This window comes from Podarcis filfolensis (assembly GCF_964270895.1).
Source record: "Podarcis filfolensis genome assembly, chromosome: 6".
Taxonomy (NCBI): Eukaryota; Metazoa; Chordata; class Lepidosauria; order Squamata; family Lacertidae; genus Podarcis; species Podarcis filfolensis.
This window is the reverse complement of record NC_139609.1, coordinates 56,039,254-56,064,357: the sequence shown is the minus strand read 5'-3', so window position 1 is coordinate 56,064,357 and position 25,104 is coordinate 56,039,254. Positions and strand designations below refer to the sequence as shown.

Below are 25,104 nucleotides of genomic sequence, written 5' to 3'. Positions count from 1 at the left end.
TGTGGGGATTCGAACAGCCAACCTTCTGATCGGCAAGCCCTAGGCTGTGTGGTTTAACCCACAGGGCCACCCGGAACCCCTAACCTCTCACAATATCAATAAACACAAATAAATACATAAAGAACCTACCCATGTGATGCTGACACAAACCCCCCTACAATAGAACAAAATAACAATATCCCCATCTCTCTCCCCACTCCCCTTTTCCCCAACTGCAAGATATCTATGACAAAAATGTCTCTCACCAAATGTAAACAAACTGTGAAAAAGACTATGAATTGAAAGTGGAGATGATAGATGTAGTTCCCTGTTTATCTGTCCTCTTGTAACACAAAAAACCCCCAATAAAAGCTAATTTTAAAAAATCATGCTGGGCACCAACAATGTTCATAGATGCTGTTGTTTTGCTCACTTCAAAACTTGGTGAAGTGATGAAAGAACATCCAACAATCAACATACTTTTAAAATGCCGCAACCTACACAGGCCTGTAATATTCTTGGATCCATAAATAAATAGATAAAGAATGGTTGTGGGGATAAAACACAGCTTTAATAAATCATTACAAAATAGCCAGCACAACAATTTTTCTTAAGGCTTTATTCTAACATAACATGCCACAAAATTACTCTTTTCTTAATGTTGTGGTTCGTGCCCCATTTAAGGGAATCCAAATGAGGAGCTCTGTTACTACAACTCCTACATCTAAGCCTCCACATGCATGCAAATTGAGATGCGGTCACATCATATTGAGATGGGAAGCTGCAGAAAGCAGAACTGGCTTTATCAGTCGCTGCTTAGTCCACTGTCTTGTCTGGTGCGATGCATCTGGACAGCAACTGCCCACAACCCAAGTTGGGCAACTCTTCAGCACTAAAATTAAAACATGTTTAGAAGATCTTCCCACAGCGCCAAACCAACTGTACTGATCTGGGACAAGAAAAGGAACAGGCAATGACAAAGGGCATTTGCTTCCTTCCTGCAAGTGCAAATTGACTCATTCACTGCTCAGCAACCTAAACTATGTTCAGCCACAAGATGGAGGGACTTCCAGGTCTTCTGCTAAGGCTGATGTTGACAGGTAAGGCACAGAGGGAGACACCCTTTCATGGCCATCAGTACAGAACACACTAGTATGGTGTTGAATTAAAAGTAATATGTTGTTTGTTTTTGTAGTTACTGTTTGAAAGCAAGAAACAAGTTTTGTTCCCATTTTTTAAATAGAGAAAACATTCATTGTCATTTATACAGTCCCAGTGATTCACAAAATGAAAGACTATGAATGTTAGCCAGATCATAATTCTCTTGTGGGCAGGGCTGGATTTAGGTTTGATGAGGCCCTAAGCTACTGAAGGTAATGGGGCCCTTTAGGGAAGTTTTCAATATTTAATGCTGTATTGTTTTTAACACTTGATTGGAAGCCGCCCAGAGTGGCTGGGGAAACTCAGCCAGATGGGCGGGGTATAAATAAATTATTATTATTATTATTATTATTATTATTATTATTATTATTATTATATCAACAGCTGTCCTTTATCAACAAATTGTCACGGTTTTTTGTGTTGAATATATGCTATATGGTAATTTATGGACCTAATAGGTCTCTAAAGCCATTTGCACATAACAAAATAGGTATTTTATAAAAGTAATTGTTGAAATGTGGAAGACAGAAGTGCCTGGCATGCTCTGGTCCATGGGGTCACGAAGAGTCGGACACGACTAAACGACTAAACAACAACAACAACAACAAATTGTTGAAATGAAATACAATTAAGAAGTATACTAATAGTGAAATAATTATTAAGCTCTAAGTGTATGTAGGTTTTATTTTATTTGTTTTTTATCTTATATTTTGGAAATGCACATCTAGGTGTTTTTTCTTTAAAAAAAATTTGAGGGCCCAAGAGAGTGGGGCCCTAAGCTATAGCTTATACATAAATCCGGCACTGCTTGTGGGAGTCGGACAGCAGGGAGACTGGTCATCACCACCTTCCTTTATGAACCAAAATAATCCTGATTATCTATTTCAGTTCATACTATAATGTCAGCGAAAGAGTCTGGACATGTAATGTGATTGAAAGGAAGGCTGTAGTGGTGCTTCAAGGAAAACAAAGGCAAAGGGTCTTCTGGTACCACAAGACTCCATTGTTGCTTTCTGCAACAGATTAACATGATGAAGGGCTGCTGGTACCTCAGTGCTAGAATACATGCATTGCATGCAGTCTCAGGATCAAGCTCTGGTGTCTCCACATGATCACCAACTACAGGGTTTTTTCTAGTCTACTTACCTAAGAGAGTAAGTCCTTAACTGTGGTAGAGCATAATTTGTAGGCAGAATCTGCATCTCCAGATGAATTTAATTGACTCACCTGAGAACCAGCTATGCAGCACAGCATACTTTGCATGCAGATAGCCTCCAGTTCAATCCCCAATATTTCCAGTTTGTTTTAAAAAGTTAGGCTGCAGTGGTGGGATAACAACAACAACAACAAATTATAATATTTATTTATTTATTTATACATACATACATACATACATACATACATACCCCACCCATCTGGCTGGGTTTCCCCAACCATTCTGGGCGGCTTCCAACAAAATATTAAAAATACAATAAAACATCAAACCTTAAAAACTTGCCTAAACAGCGCTGCCTTCAAATGTCTTCTAGAAGTCAGATAGTTGTTTATTTCCTTGACATCTGATGGGAGGGTGTTCCACAGGGCAGGCGCCACTGCCGAGAAGGCCCTCTGCCTGGTTCTCTGTAGCTTCCCTTCTTGCAGTGAGGGAACGACCAGAAGGCCATCGGAGCTGGATCTCAGTGTCCGGGCTGAATGATGGGGGTGGAGATGCTCCTTCAGATATACTGGGCCGAGGGCCATTGTAGGCAGCACAGCATTGAACTAAACAGACAAATGAAAGATCAACATTATTTTACAAAGTGCATTTTTACTGTTATTCTCCTAGGTCTTCTGGTGTCTGCCAATACTTTCTCACCTTCAACACATGGAATTCCATTCTTTGAAAAGCCTAACAAGCCCGGAAAACTGGAAGAGGAGATGAAGGTGCAAGGAGAGTCCCTCAGCATAAAGGGCTTCTGTTCACAACAAAAGAAAGTCTGGTGCAAAGGAGATCTGCTGAAGGAATGTAACCCTACAGCGTCTCCTAGCCTCTCAGGCCCAGGGTGGAAATATCTGACTACTGAGCCAAACCAGAGGGTTGTACTACAGGATCTGAAAAACGGCTGTTTTTCTTTTCTGATGTCAGCTCTCCAAGCAGAAGATTCAGGGATATACTTGTTTGGGATCACCGATGGCTTTAATATTGTCCCTTTAAGAAAAATCAAAGTCATTGTTCGAAAAGGTAAGCACATGTAGGTAACTAGAACTAGTTCCTGTGGTAGATCAGGGCTGACTGAGACACACGGGGGCAGGGGGATCACATGATATAGCTTTTCTGGGATTGTACCATAGTGTCAAATTTAATTCCCAGCATTACCCATTTAAGGAGGTAGGTTGCAGTGCTGAGAATGACCTCAAGAGAGCCACTGACAGCAAGGGTGGACATTACAGTCCTGGGATAATGGGCACGCGGAAGGTCAACACTGTTTTACAAGACGTACTTTCACTGTTATTCTCCTAGGCCTTCTTGCACCTACCAATACTTTCTCACCTCCAACACCTGAGGTTCCATTCCTCAAAAGCTCTAGTAAGCCAGGAAAGAGACTAGAAGTGGTGATGAAGGTGCAAGGAGAGTCCCTCAGCATAGAGGGCTTCTGCTCACCGCAATATTTGCAACAAGAGGGAGTCTGGTGCAAAGGAGATCTGCTGAAAGAATGTAACCCTACAGAGCCTTCTAGCCTCTCAGGCCGAGGATGGCAGTATCTCACTTCTGAACCAAGCCAGAAATTTGCACTACAGGATCTGGGAAATGGCTGCGCTGCTTTTTTCACAACAGCTCTGCAAGTAGAAGATTCGGGGATATACTGGTTTGGGGTTCTTGATGGCCTGAACATCACCCCTTTAAGAAAAATCAAAGTCATTGTTCAAAAAGGTGAGCACATGGAGGTAACTGGATCTAGTTCCTGTGGTAGTTCAGGACTGATCTAGATCACATGGTATAGTCCTCCTTGGAATGTAGCAGTTTAGTTTGCATATAACTGAGTTCACATTTGATTATTCTTCCAGAAATAAAAAATGCCTGTCAAGGAAAAATGCATTCTAGCATAGCCTTTGCCCTTACTTGACACTTTTTTAAATCTCCAAGTAGATTGGTTTTTTATCTGTGGAAGCACCCAAATATGTGATTATCCCATCTAGTTTGAATCTGCATGTGCAGGTTCCCCATCAATAAGAGCTGCATAGAGTTTGAGATACACCACCACAGCAACACATCCACAACTGGAATAAGAAAGCAATGGCTCTTTAGTTGAGACAAATGGTAACAGCATCAGTGTTTGTAAAAGGAAGCTGCAAAGACAGTGTTTCAAAGATCAATATAGGAGGCCTGCAGTGGCGTAGCGTGGGGGGTGCAAGGGGGGCTGGCCGCACCGGGCACAACATCTGGGGGTTAGGGTTAGGGGGCGCAAATCCACGGGTTAGGGGGCACAAATTACTTGCCTTGCCCCGGGTGCTGACAACCCACGCTACGCCACTGGAGGCCTGTGTTGTTTGTTAACATATTAATTATCATGCTAATAAGGGACAATACTCTGGCTTCTCTTCAGATCGTATAAATCGTTCACATTTTACTAAAGAGAATAAGGGGCAAAAGAAGGCAAGTTAGCAAAACCTGAATGCACCTTGGAAGAGTTACAATAAAGACAAAAGTTTTATTTCTCTTCCTTTATTTTCAGGGCAGCAAAATTACGGGACTGTGACAGAAACCAGTGAAAATGAACAAAGGTACCAACATTATATTATTTTTAATTTAAAGGCAACTGGATTAGGGATTTGTGTTTGCTACAGTATCTATTCCTCCCACCGCTCTATACTGTATTGCAGTTGGGTCCAAAAAAATTATGTGAACAGAGGCAATTACAGGGTTTGACTTTTCCATTCAAATAATTATATTATGGCACTTCCAGAATTTTATATCCTCTACAAAAAACCATGGTATGATTATCTGCATCTAACATGCAGTCTGCATGTGCCTTTTCTCTGCTGCACAACTGTGCTACAAAACCTTGAGCTCTTTGCATACTTCTGTCTGACTTTGAAAGCTAAACAAACTTTATTGTGTACAGTACATGTAAATGACAGTCTAATAAATATATTAGGTACCTGTTAGCAAAGCCCATAGGATGACCTTAGGCCAGTCAGTATATCCCTCAGTCTAACTTACCGTAACTCACAACGCTATTGTGAGGATTAAATAGGGGCAGGGGACAATTTTCACCATCTTGAGGAAAGGTGGGGTTTAAAATGTAATTAATTAATAAGCAGGTTTAACTAATGCACTATGGATTGTTTCAGACTTTATCACATTGTCTTAGTCCTGGTTTCCATTGCGGTTGGCATAACAACTATTGCAGCCCTCATATTAGTCGTCACAATGCTCATCAAGAAGAAAACAAGAGGTATGATTTTCTTTTGTTTTTCATGTATCCCAGCCATTTTAAAGATTTCATTACATGCATAACTGTAATAGCACCTGACAGGCATCTAAATGGATGGATTGGATTTGAATACAGTATTGTAGCATCGAAGATGGTCAGGATTGCACACCTAAATGGCTTCATCTGAACAGACTGTGTGCTTTCATGTCAATATTTGCCTTTCTAAATGAAGGCTGAAAAGTCTCTATGATATACAAAACAGTAAGCGAATCTGAGGCTCTGCTCAACAGAAATTCGCAAGCATCAACTGACTACATCTCATCACTCCCTCTATGAGTTACGTGTTTGTGCAATGCATAAATGCACCAAGTGGCAAAACATCTGACATTATCCCACTCTGTGGCATGATGGGCTTTGGATGCATGGGGGATGCACATCACCACCCATCTCAAACCATTCATCCACATAGCTGTCAACGTTTTCCTTCTTTTAAGGGAAATTCTCTTATTCCGAATAGGATTCCTCGCAAGAAAAGGGAAAAGTTGACAGCTATGTTCGTCCAGTACAACACCTTACTTCATGTGACTCAATAGCTTTTACACTTCCCACAGTCACCTTTTAAGCAAAAAGGTTTGACAAAACGACTTTCAACGATGCTATTTCTTCATAGCTCAGAGAAAGCCAATGCACTGGATCCATGTCACACTGTTGGCAATCAGTAAATACAGTGGTACCTCTAGTTGCGGACTTAATCCATTTCGGGGTGCTGTTCGCACCCTGAAAAGTCCACAACTAGAGCACCTCTTCTGCACATGTGCGCGGCGTGATTGAGCACTTCTGCATGTGCGTGAAGCACACAGATCGCTTCTGCGCATGTGGTGAACCCGGAAGTAAACACTTCTAGGTCTGCTGCATTTGTAAGCTGAAAGTCCATAACCAGAGCGGAACACAACACGAGGGATGACTGTATAAACAGAACCATCTCACATACTATGCAGAGGCAGCCAATGAATGTACATTCAACAAAGAGATGCAACTAGTCAGTTGTCTGATGAATGTATCCCTACATTTCGCCATCTTCACATTTTTAAGGTGTACACTTACGTCTTAGTGTTCAGTTAAAAATTTAACATGTGAAGTGGCGCACAGACAGGCACATTTATATACTAAAATGAGACTCTCTTCTTAATAGCAGCAGATGACCTGAATTTTGGTGATAACCCAAACTGTAGAATAATAACATTCCAGGTAAGAGACCATTTCACAAGTTAGGAGAAAATCTGACCATGGGCAGTTTCTCCACTGTGGAAATATAGTAATCATGAGCATTATAATTTCCCATAGAAAAAAAAACCACCTTCAAATATGCTTTGCTTTGCTAGATTATCACATTCAACTCAGATTTTGCAATCAGATCTATGGGGATCCTGGGCCACATTTGGCATCTGGACTACAGCTTTCACCTCTTTCTGGGGGATAAGAAAGAATCCATGTTGTCATTCCATTTCCTGAAAATATACAATTGCCCAAATATAGCATGACTCTAGACCCAGCACTAAGTTGCAAACCAGGCAGTAACCTTGACTGTGAATGCCATGTTGAAAACTTTAGTAATATACAACTATAATTCATTCTCAGTACTGGGTATTTTATATGGTCTATGGGAAATGCATTTAATTCAGGCTCCCTTGGCACCAACATTATGTTTTTTTCACCAAGTAAAGATGCATTTGTTTTTCCAGGCATTTAGGTGATTTTTGATACTTTTATATATGGTTTGCTGCTGGTGGGACTATGCAATTATGTGTTTTTGCTTTCCTTAAAGGTTTTATTTGCTTTTAAATTGCATTGTTCACCACCCAGACACCAAGCCAATTCCTATTCCCACCCACCCTCACTCCCAGTTCAGTTACACTCACAGACTCTAGACCAGGGCAGAGATGCCATGGGTATTCTACAGATTTAACTATGTCCCCCTCCCACTTAGTGGAAATGTGATTATAGGATTATTCTATTAACCATTTTCTGCTTAAATGCCTATACTGCTGGGCTATAAACGTATTACTACAAAAATTACTATTTATCCTAGCAGTAGTTCAGTTTGTCTTATTTGAAAGAAGTCTGTCAGAGCCAGTTTGTATTTACACATTTTAAAAAAGATAGAAACCCTTAACAGATGCAGACACAATACCAAAAATGGGAATCTGGTCTTGGAGGTGAAATAAGGCTGGCATTTAAGAGTCTATTTCCAAAAAAACAAGCCTTTTTGTTTCTTATCCATGCTCAGATACATGAAAGCACTGCTACCGACAATCCTTTGGACAAAGAAACAAACGCGGTATACGCCATATTGAAGAAGCCAATGACAGAGGATGTGACATATGTCAACATGAAGTTCCCATTAAGGTCAAGTTTCAACAAAAACCCCAGTGAGCTTTCCTCTCCAGGAGAGTGCTCTCCTGGTGTGATCTCTTCAGGATCTGTGAAGTATGCAAATATCATATTTGGTTCACAGGTTCCACATACCAAGGACTAAAGACAAACTAGATGTATAAATTCTAGATCTCCAATTGTGAAATTCAATTCTGAAACAAAGGTGGAAGCTGCATTTGGCTGAGAATTAAAAATAAATGCTATTTTCCAAATGCCCCCTTAACTTCTTAGGAATGTTGAACTAATATTCATTATTGTAAGACCTGATAGTAGACCTGCTACCAGCTTTTAGATCAGCCTATCCGGAACTTGTATGCATGTCAGTTCACATGGGCAGGTACTCCCATGAAAGTAGCTTTGACCCTATAAGATGGAGACACATTTGCTTGAACCAGTCTGTGCACAGGAAAGCAGCCACCATCTCTAGCAGTGAATAGCATGGATGCAACAATCAAGCTACAGTGGTACCTCCGGTTACAAACACTTCAGGTTACAAACTCTGCTAACCCGGAAGCAGTTGCTCCGGGTTGCAAACTTTGCCCCAGGATGAGAACGGAAATCACACAGCGGCGGCATGGCGCCATTAGCGAAAGCACGCCTAAGGTTAAGAACAGTTTCAGTTTAAGAACAATTTCGGGTTAAGAATGGACCTCCGGAATGAATTAAGTTCGTAACCCGAGGTACCACTGTAATGTGCTTTTGCTTTCCCATCATACCAGGCTCCCAAGTCCAGTTCTCATTCATGTTATGGATGGCTTAACATCCTGTTGTTAAAAATGTAACAGGAGTTATAGCATGTAGTGCATGTATGAATAAGTGCTCTTTGTATAAGAAAGCATTGGACCATTTTTTCTCAACAATTGGACGACAGCTTACAAACCTGGGAAGGGACAGGAGATATTCGAGTTAAATGGTTGTACTTAGCTTTTAAGTTGTGAACATCTAAGGTCAAACCTAATCGCAGCACATTCTGTACATTTAAACACTCAAGCATCCTTTTTTCACTTGGGGGAAGAAGAGTAAACAGGTCCAGTTTTATCTCCAACACTGGAAGTGTTTGAAGATGTGAACGGCACTTGTGAAGAGCCATGGGGAGACCCATGGCAGGGAAGTTTAGTACCCTGTACCCTAATACCATTATTATTGGTTGCTGCTGTTGTTAATTGTTTTGCTAAGCTCAAGTTGCATCCCCATCACGCCCTTTGAACATGACAAAGGAAGCGTTGTGCTTTAAAATGCAGAACTTACCTCTGCTGCAACTACTTCGGCCCTAAGCAATAACTGTCGGGCAAATGCCCAAAGAACATTTTATCTTATACTTAAAAGTGTAGTCAACATAGTAATCTAGTGCTTTATGTTGATTGAATTACATGAGAAAACATACAAAGGCATTAAAGTCTCCTCATATACTTTTCTACTCCTCTTTTTTGGTCACAGCTGATTTTTGTGTGGGCTGGTGCCCAACAGAATGAGGGAAATGGTTGCATGGGTCACATCTAAATCCATGCTGCAGTTAGAGCATCAGCCAGCCTTTGCCTCCAGACATGGTTTTTTCCCCTGAGTGGTCTGAAACAGTTCATGATCCAACAGAACTTGTTGGAAAAGTGATGTAGTTCATAAATACCAGCTTTCAGGTGTGTTCAATTTTTTTATCCAGGCAATTCAAGTTGCTACTTAGGCTACTACAGCTGCACTGACTATACTATGGACCAACTCCTTGTGGGCTTTTCATGCTGAAAGATAACAAATTAGTTAACTGATTTTTATTTGTCACTGCAGAATTCACACAAATAGCTAGATTATGGAGTGTTTGTTTTTGGGGGGTGGGGCAGTTATTTCATACTACGGCTACCCTAGAGGTATCTTTATTACCAACCCTGGCAGTTCCAGCAGTTGTTGTTCTCAGGAGGCACACCCTTGCCACTGGAAAGTGACAAAGATATATAAAGCTCCCTATCTGCATGAGCTTCCAGTGTTAATGGCAATGAAAGAAGTTTCACTTCTCACAACTACTGATGCAAAATTGCTTGGCAGTCAGGCTCACTCCAGATATACTCCAAGACAATGTGCACACCGTTTGTTCAGACAAATCCAGCTGGCATTTTTGTAAAGTCACATCTTCTTGAAAGACAAGAGAAAGAGTTAACATTTAAAAAGACATAGGTCATCTTTGATTCCTCAGCCTCTCAATGGGTCTTTAGTCTTCCCCATCTTATGGTTACCAATACTAAAGAAAGGTCGCCTTCTAGCATTTTTCCACATAGGAAAGGAACTCAGGTTTCCTCTTTATTTGAAGTCACTCGCTTCAGTGCAGCCTGAAGAGACTTCTTCAAGATTGTTCTGTTGAGGTCCAAGGCACAGGATAAGCGATGCTGATGGGCCAATGTAATCTAAAAAGGAGAACAAAATGTAGCTGCTTGGCGCATGCTGGTAAAAACCCATAACCCTTTTGCTACATTTATGCAGGTTGATCCCACTCTCATGCCCTGCCCCAGTTGCCTAGATTGTCTACAGTAAAGTCACAAGTTGGAAGGACAAAAGAGGATTTTGCAAGCCCTTATGGTGGCTTAAGAGACTTAGTGGTTGTCCATTCTTCCGTGCTCAAAGTCTATCTATTCCACAATGGTATGAGGACCTCACTACTCTGGCAACATTCAAACATACTTCATATAGCCATCGATTTCATGTGGATAGCTACTGCACATCTGGAGAGTTTATGTAAACTTGTACGTTTAATTTCAGTTTGGTGTACTGACTGTAGTCTATGATTATTTGCATATCATTGAATTCAAAGCATGTTAATTGACCAAACCCAACATGGGTATTCCCATCATGCATTAATAAAAAGAAAGCCACACCTTGTGGTGCCATACTCTCTAAGAACCTGGGAGTGGGGATCGCTATTTTGCTACTATGTCTTAGCACCAAGATTATCTATGTCGGTTCTGTCTTACTGGCTTTTTCAACCAGGTTTTCTACTCAGCAAAGAAAACAAATGGAGGATTGCCCCTTCTCTCTCTGTCCCAACCCCCGTCACCACCCTGCCCACATACAGTAAAATAACCATACTTTTCATGCAGAGAAACATATAATAATACTGTAAGACTAATTCTTGTAAACTCAGCCTAATGCCCAAACTTCATTATCAGGCTGAAGTAGCATCTGTGTTCTGCTATAGGAATAGAGGCTGCTCAGCACTTCGGATAATTAGGTTCACAATCTCAAGAGGAAATTCAAATGTATGCTGGAAGGTATGTGAAAGAAACACTACAGTACACACTATCGTAATGGAATAGGAAAGCTCCACAGAAATATCTAAGAAAGCAAGCTGCCATTTTTCATTTCTTTTCAAGCGCCTGTTGCAAGTAACTCACACTGCTTTGGTATTTCGTCAACACTGTCAGAACCAGATTTGCATAATGCATTGATGTGGCAAATTCTTGAGCCATCTGGCAAAGATTCAAGACCAACATGTTGAAGAGCTCAGTGGATAACACTACCTGAAAAGTGAAGAAGATAAACAAGGGGGAAGGGGTGAGAGAGGCAGCCTAAATATTAATTGCCCTTGAGTACATTTTAGTTGTTCAGATAGACTCAGTGCAAGCCATTCTGGACAAGAATGAATTAGCACTAGGACAGTAAAATGTTGCTCAGACAGAGGCTTCGTTAGACACTAAAAGAAACTAATATCACAACTAGCTCTGCACTACAGTTTGAGATTACTGCAACCACATTCAGCAAAGGCGCACACCATGCTGTCAAGACAAAGGACAAAGGTGCAGGCAGCAGAGAAATGGCAAGATGCTAGGTTGGAGAGAACAGATTCTAGTCTCCATTGCTACCCAGCTAGTAAACTCTATATTGAAGCGCAGGAAGACTTAAATTTATAGTCACCTGTCTTCCCAGCAAAGAATGCACAGCTACGAGGAGATCTTCTGACCACGGCATTTCTATAATATGGCTGCAAAGAAAGGCAGAGGAGGGAGAAAGATAACAAAATTATATGAGGGGTAGTCTTTATGCCACTCACAGATTTCAGGTCTCTTCTATGGAGCAGTGGTTAGAGAAGATGTGTGACATTAGGGCTGCAACCTTTGATTAATGGATAAAAAATAGCTCAAGGGCCTCGGCAGCGGGAGGCCCCTTTAGCTCAAGTGGTACCTCAGGTTAAGAACAGTTTCAGGTTAAGAACGGACCTCTGGAACGAATTAAGTTCTTAACCCAAGGTACCACTGTATACTTCTCCCCTGCTCAACTATTATTTTAGTCATATGCACATTTATGACTATTCATTGATTTAAAAACATCTTATTAATCAACTCAGGTTTCTTTAATTTTAGTCCTAGAAAACATATAAAAGTAAAAGGTCCACAGGGAAGACACAGGATGGCCCACCAGATGTTGGACTACAACTCCCATCATTTGTGGCTGCTGGCCATGCTAGCTGGGGCTGATGGGAGTTGGAGTCCAACAAATTCCTGTTTTAGTCGATTCTTTTGAATATGAGAGAACTTGTGGCTGTTATTTATTCATTGTCATATGTGTGATTGTGTGACATGCAGCAAGTGCTTAGGTTTGCAATGTTGCTCTGCAACTTACGTTCATTAAGGAGACACAGAAACTTCCCCAGTATACAGTCTCATATATCGGAAGGTAGCAACTGAGGATTCTAGAACACCTTGACACTCATTCCCGTCATTGGAAATCAAATCCCCTTTCATGCAATTCCTATATTACATTTCATTTTACACTAGGAGAATTTACCTGAATACCAGCCTCACATACTCAGGCTCCAAACACTCCTCAATTAGTTTGCACACCAGCTTCATCTGCTCAAGGCCTTCAAAAGCAAAGATACCAAAAATTTGCATTTTATATATTTTTAAGGGGCTAATGAGAACTTTGTTTTCAGAAATCTGATGATTTAGCTAAATTGTGGACATTCTTACCTGCTCATTTCTTAAATGCCAGAGGCTGGTGATTCACAAGTGTCTTGTACTTTACTGCTAGTAGTTCTGATTCTTAAAAAGTTAAAAAATGTAGTACCAGCCTGCCTAGAACCTGTGGGCTACAGGTTCCCCACTCCTGTCGCAAGCAGTAAGATGTACAAGCAGGTCACTTCTCTCCCTCCAGCCCTTTCCACCTGATACTCAACATTCTGTATCTCCTGGAGCCTGCTCAGCCCTCAATAGGCTCTTGAGCCCTGCACCCCTTTTCATGTTCTGTTTACCAGAACATGTCACTACCACCCTGTTTCATAGAGATCCCATTTTCCTCTCTAATCATGCCACCGCTCAACCACTCGAGTTCTCTATTAGAGAGAAGGATTTATGCCACCTCTACAAACAGAAGCTCGGGCAAAATAAGCTCACCTTTCGCTGGAGCCTGTATAACTGAAGAAATCAAGGTACAACAGACTGGGCGAGAATATTTGGAGCAGAACATCATCAGGGCAGTTGTAAGAGGCCAGGAAGGTGGCTCAGTCAACAAGAGAACCTACAGACCAGAAGCAGTGCAGGGAGATAATACTGTTAGATCAGTAGCAACCTTGCATACTTTGGGGGTTCAGAGGCAGCTATAATTCTGTTTTAACAAAGAGTGAAAAAGGCTGATGGGGAAAACAGACAACCTTCTTCAGGTTGTTTTGCATTTAAAATTGGATGGCAACATGTCATATGAGATGAGAAACTCAAAATGCAAAACACATCTACAGGAGCTGTGTTTCCGCTATTCCACTGAAGGACATAGAACTCAAGTTATGGATAATAGATACCTAGTGATCATTGTCCCATCACCTACAGATCAATACCACCCAGGCGGTCACCATGCCTTGCCGCAAGGGTGGGCCGGCCCTGGTAGCACCAAAAATAATTGCAATCCTCTAGCTATTGATATTTGAGAATAGAATGCCTCACTGGTCTATAGCAATCTCCAGTACTGCACTCAGCTCAAAGTATTTTCAGTAACGTTCATATCCTCATAGGAAACTATGGAATCTGCACTCGGAGTACCATAGAGCATAATATTTCAGGGTGGTTGCCACTCATTAAAAAATGAAAACTATGTTTGCAAGCCCCAATTTTAGTACAATATTGTTATAGTTTTTGGCCAAATAATTTCACTTGGGAGTGCAGTCCTAGCTTCCCAATGTTAAAGGATGGGGAGAGGAGTTAGGATGGCGCATAGTCACCTTTCTACAGGCCACTCTGGGGGCTCTGTGCTAGTGGGTAAAAGGCTACTGTCAACAAAAAGCCCCCAAAGGGGACTTTTCAGCATGGAGCACTGACAGCTTTGTATCCACAGGATGCAGGTCTCTGCAGAGCTGTGCCAGCTCTAGACAACACAAGCAGTAGGCTTCTAATGTGATCGTAACAGTGAATCTGCCATGCCACTCCATCCTGCTTCTCCCAACTGTAGGGTAGGTTTGCTTTGCGCCTTACTTACTAAATGAACTGTTCTTTTTAAAACACAGAATATGGCAGCAGCAACAACACAGTCGTACCTTGGCTCCTGAACACCTTGGGAGTGGAACATTCCGGCTCCTGAACAATCAATAACCAGAAGTGAGTGTTTTGGTTTTCGAATGTTCTTTTGGAAGCCGAAGGTCCGACAGGGCTTCCAGTTGGCTGCAAGAGCTTCCTCCAGCCAATCTGAAGCCATGCTTTGGAAGTCAAATGTTTCAGAAGTTGAACAGACTTCTGGAACAGATTCTGTTCAACTTCCAGGGTATGACTGTAATAATAATTTATTATTTAAAACCCGCCCATCTGACTGGGTTTCCCCAGCCACTCTGGGCGGCTCCCAACAGAATTAAAAGCACAATAAAACATCAGACATTAAAAACTTCCCTAAACAGAGACACACAGGTTTAACAGCTCATATCAGCATCCTAGGAAAACTGTCTGTATAAAACGCTGCCTGCATCCACCATCGGATTATCTGGCTTCCCTCCACCCACCCAAGCTGACCTTTTCCTGCTCCTCAAACCACTTCTGTTAGGTTCAGTGGTTGGCTCCCCTAGTCCTCACATTTCTCCAGCATTTCAATCCTGATGCACAGATCTCTGTTGCCTATTCCTGACTTAATCTGCCGTAAACACTTGAGTTAACTGGCTAGTTTAATTTCTCAAAAAAATGAGCATGAATGCTTACATTTAAACTCATAGGTGCATATTTGGGACAAGAAACAACATGTATGTGGAGCAGGGATAATAGGCTGCTGAGAGAGGAATGCAATATTCTTTAGCACCAAGCTAAGATATTTCCACAGGAGATACAAGTGTAACAGTCTCCTGGTTTGTTTATTTATTTCATTTAAAACCATGAAAGGTAGCTGCGAAAGGCTGCAATCAAGAAAAAAAAAAAGGAATTGGGGTGGTGGCTGCTCAGCTCTTTCTTCCAGATTTTTTTCCCACTCAACTCCTCCCCCACATGCAAATCTGCCAGAGAATATAAAAAACTTGAGACTGTTATATACCTCCCCATGTAACATCTAGTTTGGCCCTCATTCACAATCGACAAGTAATTTCTTACTGCTATGACTTAGGATGGGGCAAGAAATATATGTGCTTTATATAGTACTACTCCATTAAAATCCCCCGTTAAAGGAGAAGAGAAAACTAGGCGATGTTTTATTATGCATCCTACACTGCAGATCCTACATTGAGCAGACGATTGGATGAAGGTCCTTTCCAACCTCATGATTCTGTGCCTGATGGATTGTTTAATTTCTATACCACTTAAGATATTAAAAAATATCTCTAAGCAGTGTACAGAAAACTAAAGCAACAACAGACAACTTAAAATTTTACAAAATTACAGTTACATATAAAAATATTACATTAATAAGAAGTTGCTATTATATATATATATATATATATATATATATATATATATATATATATATATGAGCAAGAAAGTATATAAAAAAAAACATTTTTCAGGGTAGTGGGCCTGGAAGATTTCACTCCCTAAAGAACTGGAAAAGACTACCACCCATAAGGTAACATTACACACATCAATAAACCACTGAAGGAGGTTCCTTCTTCATCTGATTTATATTCTCAGTACTTACCCGAGGTAGAAAGAGCTTTTCAGCAAGAACTGCTGCATTACTATAGCCAAGATCAGGTGAGAGTGCGACTAACCAAGTGCAGAAATGCAGAAGTTTGTTTTCTGGGCACTCTGAGAGCTGCAGTAATGAGCACAGAACTTCCAACTAAAGGAAAAGAGGACATGAAATATTACCCAATAGTCTGTTTCCGAAATATCACTAGTACCTGGGCTGGTTGGTTTCAGCAAGGTTTGGGAATATAGTTACTTGGGAGTCTCACTAAGTGAGTTAGTTAATTAAACTTCTTAAACGCTGTTTAATAATAAGAGTAATAATAATAGTAATAATGTGTCTTACAATGGATACGGGGGGGGGGGAATTAAAAATCACATTACAACTTGCATAAAATAGTAAAACCACCCCATCCTCACAAACAAACTAGTGGCTAGAATGTTGAAGGGGACAAATGATTGCCAGCACATAACTCTGGTGCTCAAAGGCTTGCTTGAACCAGCTGCCCACATATTTGTATTACCATATTTACTTGAATCTAATGCTCACCTTTTCTGGCCAAATTACGTTGCAAAAATTAAGGTGCACATTAGATTCGATGGCACATTTACATTTAATACTTTTTTGTTTCAAGATTCTGAAAATTGAGGTGTGCATTACATTCAATGGCGCATTAGACTTGAATAAATATGGTAATTTACAAGACCCTTAACAACTTGGGTTCGGGATACCTCAAAGACTGCCTTAAATCTCTTGAATCCTTGCCTGATCACTGAGGTCTTCAGGGGAGTCACCATTAGTGGTATCCCACTGCTTGGATGCACAGCTCATATCCAAAAGGAGTCATGCAATCAGTATAGTGGGCCCAATTCTGCAAAACTACTTTCCTGTTGAGGTCAGACAGACTCCCTCCCTGTTGAACTTCCAGAGCCTACTGGAATCTTTTTCTTTTTAATTTCAGCAGGCATTTTAACTGAGGTCTAATTTTATAGTTTAACCATTAAAAAAAACCTTTTCTGTATTGTATTTCTTGCACAGCAGTAAGAGGCAATTGTAACCAATTAGAGAGGATTGTAGTTAAGCAGTATATAAATGGTTTAAATAAGTAAATAAGACAGACATCGTGAATATTCAATTGGCATAAGGACATTTTTTTAAAAAATAAAATAGATGCATTAAATGGGACTTAATTTCAAGTAAACCTACTTAAGACCAGGCTGTAAATTACTTACATTCATTTTGCCCTACTAACCTGGCTTGGAGTACATTCATTAAAAACTTGTAGCTCAGGTGGAGCAATCCCATCAGAAAGCTAAAAGTCAAAGGGGGGGGGAATACAGATAATGTAACAAGGCAGGGTATGAATCTGCTTCTCCTTAAAATAAAACTACTCCAACTGAACAGAACTTTATTCAAGCGGTATATAAGAAAGTCTGCCAGGGCATCTGCCCCAAGCAGAAATGCGGTGACAAATACTTACATCAAACTGCATCTCTAGAAGTTCTTTTAGTTTTGGTACATGGTCCTCAAATACAAGAGAAAAATGGTTAAATCGTTTATGTGCTTCAGAAAGTTGCACACTCTGAACAACAACAAGCAACACATTGGCTAATAATATACTGACAACATTTTTATAACACTATACTGTTTCAAAATTCATAAACAAAACACATGTGTTTATGGAGTCACAAACTAATAAGAATCAAATGTTCCATGAACAGGAATGGTAGGAGTGGTAAGTCACTGTCAAAGATCACTGAAATGGAGGCAGAATGCCTTTCCACAGTCAATATCCTACAAATGTGAGATGACAGGCACTCCAAACGTAGTAATAGGGTGCTCCAAGTACAGCAGCAGACAGAACAGTTCTGCCAGGATAATGAACAGTTTCAATGATAATTCTTCATCAGCTGGCAATAATATAAAATGAAATCCATTACATTCAATTACAATATAGAGACTGAAATGACAGGCTTGCATGTAAACAACCAATAATAAATACATACCAAATTAATTGTCCCCAATTGATTAACTTACTTACAAAGTGGTGAAAGTTCCTGGATTATTAGAATAGGAACTCAAGAATGACACATTAGAGCCATGCAGTCTGAGCTGAAGCAACCAGCTCAAATCTCTTCACACGGGGAGCTTCTCAGGTAGACTGAAGAACAAAGTACTGATTATCTAATTCCTCTCAAGGTGAGCTAAGCCTGGCAGAACAGCATACTCTATGGTCTTAACCCCTTCATGCATTAATTAGATTTAAGCATGTTGTTTATATGAAGCTGGTTATCCCACAAAATCTTCCTGCAATTGCAAAACTTGTTCCAACTGTCCAAGGGATCATTCTGTTGTCAAAGGGGCCAATATTTCCTAACGGGCATTAGCGGAGGATAAATGATACTTGTGAAGCATCCCTGGTAAGAAGGGCTTATGTTCCATGTTCGCACTGCTAGTTTGCCAAAGAAGGAAAAGAATCTAATAGTTTTTCATACCTTGATATAATCAGGGACCTCGGCTGCAGTGTCCTGTTGGGGACTCCAATTGGCAACTTTTGCTTCTTCTGCTTCCTCCTTTGGGCAACTTTGATATACATCATTGCTTGTGCTATGAACACCTTCATTCTCAGACACCTCCATCATGACTTCATTCCCTGTGTTAACTCCAACTCCCTGCATTAGACCATGTGGTTCACAAAGTTCTGTATTCAACTCAACTTCCAGTCTGGACCTCTTCTCCAGCACCTTTTCTTCAGGATCCAGTGGTTCCTCAGCTACTTCCTTATTTTCCCTTATCTGAGGCACAGAACCAGGAGCATCTCCAGTCCATGCTATGTAGGGACTTGCCTGTTTAGCACACCAGCTTAATTTCCTTTCTAATCCAGGTTTGCCGCAACTAACTTTCTGGCAAATATATTTCAGCTGCTGCCGACATGAATCAGATAGTAGGACTGGCATCACAGAGCTATTCTCTTGCACCCTCACTTGTAGTAAATCCCTCAATCTCTGCACCCATAGATCAGGGCTGGGATCCTGCCTAGAAGCTTGAAGTAGGTGTTGGAGACATGCTTCTGGCACTGTAGACTGCACTGTAAGCATCAGGGAAAAGAGGTTTCTTTGGCACAACACTGGAAGCAGCAACAGCAACGGTTTTCTGAAATAACCATTTGGAAGAAGAAAAGCAAGATCATCACCAGGGAAATATGATAACTCTATAGTAACATAGGAAGTACAACTCAACATGCAGTACACCTGAATATTTGGTGACATTATACTGGGTTGAATGTTGTTATTACTGTTGCTTTATTGCTAATGGTTTCCACATGTCTTAATGGTGTTTGTTATTATTTTGCCGTTATAAAATGTTGGGATTTTATATCCATATGATGGAAACTGGATTATGAGCACCTGGCCCTAAAACAAAGTGGAGAAATTGTGGCCCTCTAGTTGTTGCTGGAATCGGGCTCCTATCAGCCCCAGCCTGAATGGTGAAAATTTGATCAGCAGCATCTGAAGGGCCACAGGTTGCCCACCTCTGCCCTAAAATACATTCTCTGTGTTGAGTAGTCCTTTCCCCTCAATATATAGCCACTTTCTAGCATGTTCTGGATGTGTGCTTTTCTGTCACATATGGGGGAAAGGGAGGAACAAGACCCAGCCATTATATGACACCATAAAATATGGTATTATATGAACATATGAAGTTGCCTTATATGAAGCTAAACCATTTACCCCAGTGTTGTTCATTCTGACTGTCAGCTGTTCTCAGGCAGAGGGCTTTCTGAGTTCAGCTAACAGAGATCTTCTTTTACTGAAGATGCTTCAGAATTAATATTCTCTATGGAAATCTTGTGCTGTACTACTGAGCTATGGTTCCTTCTCCTTTGTAGATACAACCTTGGTTAACCTGGGGCATAATTTTAACAAGTGTGTTCAGGTTGTCACTTCTAGATATCCAGCAGCATTAGGATCCAAAATTTGAATACGAGACCAGAATACTGAGAGGCTATGAATGCAAGAAAAGAAAATGACGTTCCAACACTGCATATTATAGGCATTATTATCTGCAAATTATACTTATTCACCAAAACAATCCAGAATCCAGTACGCATAAATTGATTTTTAAAGCCTCACAAACTTTCACCCATGCCCAGAGGACCAGTTCTACCATCTTTCATAACCCAGATTGTCTGCTAAAATCAGCAGGGATAGAATACACACCTCAACACAACCTTTTCTGGTTCTGAGCATGTCCCACAACCTACTGGATCATCACTGAAGCAAGTGTCAGATGCTGCATGATTGGGGTTCCTAGGACCTGAAATAATTCTGATTTATGAGGACACTATGCCATACTTTTTAAAATGAGAGATTTGAGCAACTCACAAGGTGAGGGTCTTCTCAGAGCCTGTGAGCACGGGCTCTTGAGAACACAGAATCTCTGTGAAGGTCCACCAGCTGAAGCCCTGGCTTGCTCCTTGCCCAGACAGGGAGCGCTGAAGAGTGCGGAAAGCAGCCAGGGCCCCCCAATGCCCAGACATCAGTGTGCAGAGGAGGAGACGAGAAGCTTTATCAAATCGTTGCAACCAAGGAACGGGCGGACCATCCATGTTGATAGCACTGTTGATCAAGCTCTAATGAATATAAAAAGCATACAAAACAAATCAACGGCAGAACTGGGATGAACCCAAGAGTCACCTGGTCTCGTCCTAGCTTTTCAGACAAGTATTTCTTTCACAATCAACAACTCATCCTTAAATCGTCATCCTGTGCTTAGAATATATTAAGTGCTTTGTAAGTAATAGTAATACACATCACAAGTGGTGGGAGGAAACAAGATGCACTACAACAGTGGGACCCACAGAACTCCAAGTTTTGCAATGTTCTGTATTTCACCTATAACGTTTTCGAACCACTATACATACACGACAAACTAGTACAGTATCTGTCTGCAGGCTCACAATCTACTAGAAAAATACAAAAAGAGAAAAGGAATGAGGAAGAAGAAAGCAAGCACTGCCATCTTCTGCAGAAGCCCTCCTAGTTATGCTTACTAAGTGATGTAGAACTGTACTCTGCACATGCTCAAAAACATTTACACACACACACAAACACACATTCAAGACTGAGCACAATCAGTCCTTAGCTACGAGGTATTTCCCACCAAGTATTTGTCTTTGTCAAACATTAAATGAAAAGTTGTGATTCCTCAAGACAAACCCACTCTAGAAATTTGGGGGTTTGACAGTTTCCTCATCTTTCCAAGAGCCATGGGACTTACTCATAAGGACTGCAAAGCTATTAATGAGCAAACCAACAAAAAAAATTATTTCCTCTCAGCATACTCCCAGAACGGTGAAGCTACCTACAATAAGTAATTCTTTCTGTAAGACGATTCTGTTCTTGCTGGAGCCTGATCATAAAATCATGGAAGGGCCTCTAGAGCAGCCTTTCTCAACCTGTGGGTACCCAGAGAAGCGCTGCTCTAGAGTGATCTAGTCCAACCCTCTGCAATGCAGGAATCTCAACTAAAGCATACATGCTCTTGGGTCGCTTAATGGGGGGGAAACAGTAACGCAGTAACCGACGCCATCTTTTAAACTGCATTTTTAACTTTGTTGTCCAAGTGAGGGAAGCCCCATAACAGAGGCGCCGCTTTCCTGGTCAAATATGCCGTTCTCCTGGCGTCCAACCGAAAGGTAAGTCTAATCGCAGCAGGGATGGAGGTTGCAATCCTATTGAGTAAGCATGTGCACACCTACCTGGGGAGGAGACCCATTGCACTCAGCGGGGCTTACTTCAGAGGAGACACGCACAGTAGGGTCGCGCTGTAAGGCTGCAATCTGGAGCACATTGGGGAGTGAACCTCACCGAATTCAATAGAATTGAATCATAAGAAAAGTGAGAAAAGGATCAAACTACGCGGCAGCTACCTCTACCGGTGTGGCCCGGGCGAAGTCCTGCTTGGAGGCGCGTCCCTCTTGCATCCCAGTCGACCCGCTTCTTTGGAAAGCGCGCAGGCCGGAGTCCCCGCGCCCTTCTCCTCCGCCTTCCTCGTCTTCCTTCCCGCGCTCTATTTGTGCTCAGATACAATGTCCAATCCGGCGGGAGGGAGGCGGGGCTAGCAGGCGTCTCAAGGCCCCAAGAGATAGGAAAAGTGAAAGAGTAATTCTCTCTGCTGCCTATAGAAAAAGTGAAAGAGTACTTCACTCCGCTGCAAAGACCCCACCGGGGCGGAGCAGAGAGCTAACCATTGAAAACAGCGGAAAAACCTTCCTCTCCCCACAATAAAAGAGAGTTCCTGCTCTAACTGGTCTTATTTCACGATAGAAAAAAATAATAAATGCCAGTGCAGTTACCTATCCACGCATAATGGAACCACAAGCAAAAAAAAAAAATCAACCCACCACTTTTATTCTGCCAGGGGTTTTGCCTGATGTTCTAAAGGTTGTGTTTTGCCTGAGGACTACCTTTGTTTGCTGTTTTCAATGTTGCATTTGTGAATCAATTCCACTTGTCGTGATTTAAAACTGCGGGGGAGCGCCTGGCGGTGTGTAGCTACCTACCTGCAGCTCAGCGGGGACTGAAGGCTTCTGGTTGCAGCGGAGCTGGAGTTGGGCGCAAGGGAGACACACAAGCCGCATCCTGGCTTATGTTGTGCATGGAGAACTTTTGGCTAGAGTCAAACTAATGCCAGCCTTGCCTTTTAACCAACAGTATGAATGGTGGACTACACTGCAGGGCTTGTCTAAGCAGGAGGGCCACCCTGCTCAGTCACGACTCTCCAGAATTCTCAGCATTGCCTCATGCGAGCCCCCAAACCCTGCACTGCACCCTACTTGGCACATGCCCAATGAAACTTGGGATTTGGAACCTCCCAATTGCAGAGCTCCCCAGCTTGCCCATGAGATTTTTCAGTAAGTCGCTGGAGACTTTATTGCTGCAAGGCATAAGGTGAACATGTAGCAACACATACCAGGGCCTTCAGTAGTTCAGCTGCCAGCAATAATTACGTACTCAGCTTGTAACCTTGTTCATTTAGGCATCATTTGCAGAAGCATTTGCTGTTGTGGCATTTAATACCCACTTCAATGATTGTTTGCTGTTTGAATTATGTATATTCTATCTCTAGGGGTACATTTGCCTTTTTGTTTTAATTTTGGGAGGAGCCTGTAATGTAACAATACACCTCCTTTTCTGTGTGCAAATCAGAAACTACCGCCAGCAGAAAGTGGTTGTAACTGCAATCATTTATCCATGTCTTTTCAGCAAAAAACCTTGCCTTCTAAACAAATATACAGTGGTACCTCGGGTTACATACGCTTCAGGTTACAGACTCTACTAACCCAGAACTATTACCTCAGGTTAAGAACTTTGCTTCAGGATGAGAACAGAAATCGTGCAGCGGCGGCACAGGGGCAGCGGGAAGCCCCATTAGCTAAAGTGGTGCTTCAGGTTACGAACAGTTTCAGGTTAAGAACAGACCTCCAGAACGAATTAAGTACGTAACCACAGGTGGTACCACTGTATATGAGAGTTAGGTGATGTGTTGGTGTTCTTTCAATAAAATTTTCTTATTATGCTGTCTTTTTCTCTTATACATGCACAGTAGTAGTTTCAAGGAGTGTCCCTTTATGTGTCTAAAGGGACACAAACCGTGCTATCCTATGCATCTTTCTGCAGCAAAGTCCCACTGATTTTATTGTGATCAGGCATACAATTATGCACATCCTTAATTAAAATAGAAGATCATGTTTGATGCAAGATTTTAATTCTCCCTTTCAACATATGAATGCCAGTCCCTAGTTTGTCTTCATGAGATTAGTTACCATGTGAAAACCTAACTAAGTCATACACTTTCCTGTTTCATGTACGTTTACTCATATGTAATCCTGTTTCACTATTTTGTTTTATTTTGGAGAGGCAACACACACCAAGAGAATGCTTTAAAAAAACTGAAAAACAAATATTTAAAATTAAATGTATTACAGTGAAAATAACCTACATTGCTTATATATACAGGCCTCCTGTGGCGCAGTGGATCAGTGCATCTGGCTATTAACCAGAAGGTTGGTGGTTCAAGCCCATCCAGGATTCCTGCATTGAAGGGGGTTGGACAAGCTGACCCTTGCAGTCCCTTTTCAATTCTAAATCTTGGAAATCCTGCAGTGACACATCCTTGGGATTCATGGTCTCAAGACAAGCAAATGCTTTCACCACTTGCTTAAGTTTAGAAACTAAATTCTTCCACATACAGCCTAGCCCATCGTCTGCATAGCTGGGGGACAGATGAAATGGGATTGCTTTCCAACAGGGAAACTTTCCATCAGAGCAAATTCAGTACATCCACAAGGCAGGACTTGGTAGCTGCCATACTCAAGTAGCCTGACACCATTTAATTATGTGTGATTTACAGCTTGTCTATCCAAACAAGTATTGTAAGCCTTGGTGATGTACTCACTGGAACAGGTTTTGCATGAACCAAGACAAAACCCCTGCTAGAGTTATTTGGGTCAGGTTATGTCATATGCTGTAATTTAGTACTGGAATGATCTGACTAGTACTACTGGAAAGAATCAAGGACATGTTTTGCCTACACAATGGAGGACAGAAAATGGTTCTTCAGCATTTAAACATTCTGAGTGTCAACGTAAGCATCTTAGAAGAACCCAGACACTGATGAAAGCTGAAGCCTTTATAGGTTTCAAATAGTCACTTATTTATGGAGGGTGGTCACAAAATAAGAAACGCAGGGAGAACAGACTGTAATCAGCCAAAAGCATAGGTGGCCTTCGGGGTGGTGGTGGGGAACGTCTTACATTAGCTGGAAGTACCAAGTCTCTGGACTCAGATTTCAGGGTGGGGGCAGCCTCTATTGACTACATCAGATTGGAGAATGCACTGGCAAGTTTGCATGCTTAGGAATGTTGTTTGAATGGCACTAAAATTGCACTCCTTGGTACTTTCTCCACAGGCCAAGAGAGTGATACCCCTATGCCTAGCAGTGTTAAATGTTACCATTCTTACAGTCATGTAGCTAGAGATGTGCAATA

At 41.4% G+C, this 25,104-nt stretch overlaps 2 protein-coding genes across 8 annotated transcripts; one reads left to right on the top strand and one right to left on the bottom strand.

Annotated features, from left to right (window-relative positions):
* Nucleotides 1-92: 92 nt before the first annotated feature.
* LOC310764347 (uncharacterized protein) lies at nt 93-10,845 on the top strand. 4 transcript variants are annotated; one of them, XM_083618052.1, is made up of 8 exons: nt 93-1,079; nt 2,966-3,361; nt 3,641-4,051; nt 4,854-4,902; nt 5,473-5,576; nt 6,748-6,803; nt 7,843-7,961; nt 10,455-10,845. In XM_083618052.1, the coding sequence occupies exons 1-8, from the start codon at nt 1,022-1,024 to the stop codon at nt 10,489-10,491; spliced, it is 1,230 nt and encodes a 409-aa protein (XP_083474178.1). In that variant the 5' UTR covers nt 93-1,021; the 3' UTR covers nt 10,492-10,845. The 4 variants fall into 4 exon arrangements, with proteins under 4 accessions (XP_083474178.1, XP_083474177.1, XP_083474176.1 ...); XM_083618051.1 differs by lacking the exon at nt 10,455-10,845 and having other exon boundaries at nt 6,751-6,803; nt 7,843-8,200; XM_083618050.1 differs by lacking the exon at nt 10,455-10,845 and having other exon boundaries at nt 7,843-8,200.
* Nucleotides 8,889-25,103, bottom strand: FANCE (FA complementation group E). Of its 4 annotated transcripts, XM_083618025.1 has the most exons (12): nt 24,057-25,103; nt 21,985-22,233; nt 20,438-20,685; nt 18,548-19,205; nt 17,533-17,577; nt 17,305-17,364; nt 16,062-16,205; nt 13,361-13,484; nt 12,753-12,828; nt 11,883-11,949; nt 11,363-11,488; nt 8,889-10,378 (listed from the first exon to the last, which is right to left on the bottom strand). In XM_083618025.1, exons 2-12 carry the CDS (start codon nt 22,036-22,038, stop codon nt 10,262-10,264), a joined length of 1,719 nt encoding a protein of 572 aa, XP_083474151.1. In that variant the 5' UTR covers nt 22,039-22,233; nt 24,057-25,103; the 3' UTR covers nt 8,889-10,261. The 4 variants fall into 4 exon arrangements, with proteins under 4 accessions (XP_083474151.1, XP_083474153.1, XP_083474150.1 ...); XM_083618027.1 differs by lacking the exon at nt 24,057-25,103 and having other exon boundaries at nt 21,814-23,425; XM_083618024.1 differs by lacking the exon at nt 24,057-25,103 and having other exon boundaries at nt 21,985-23,425.
* Nucleotide 25,104: the final 1 nt, after the last annotated feature.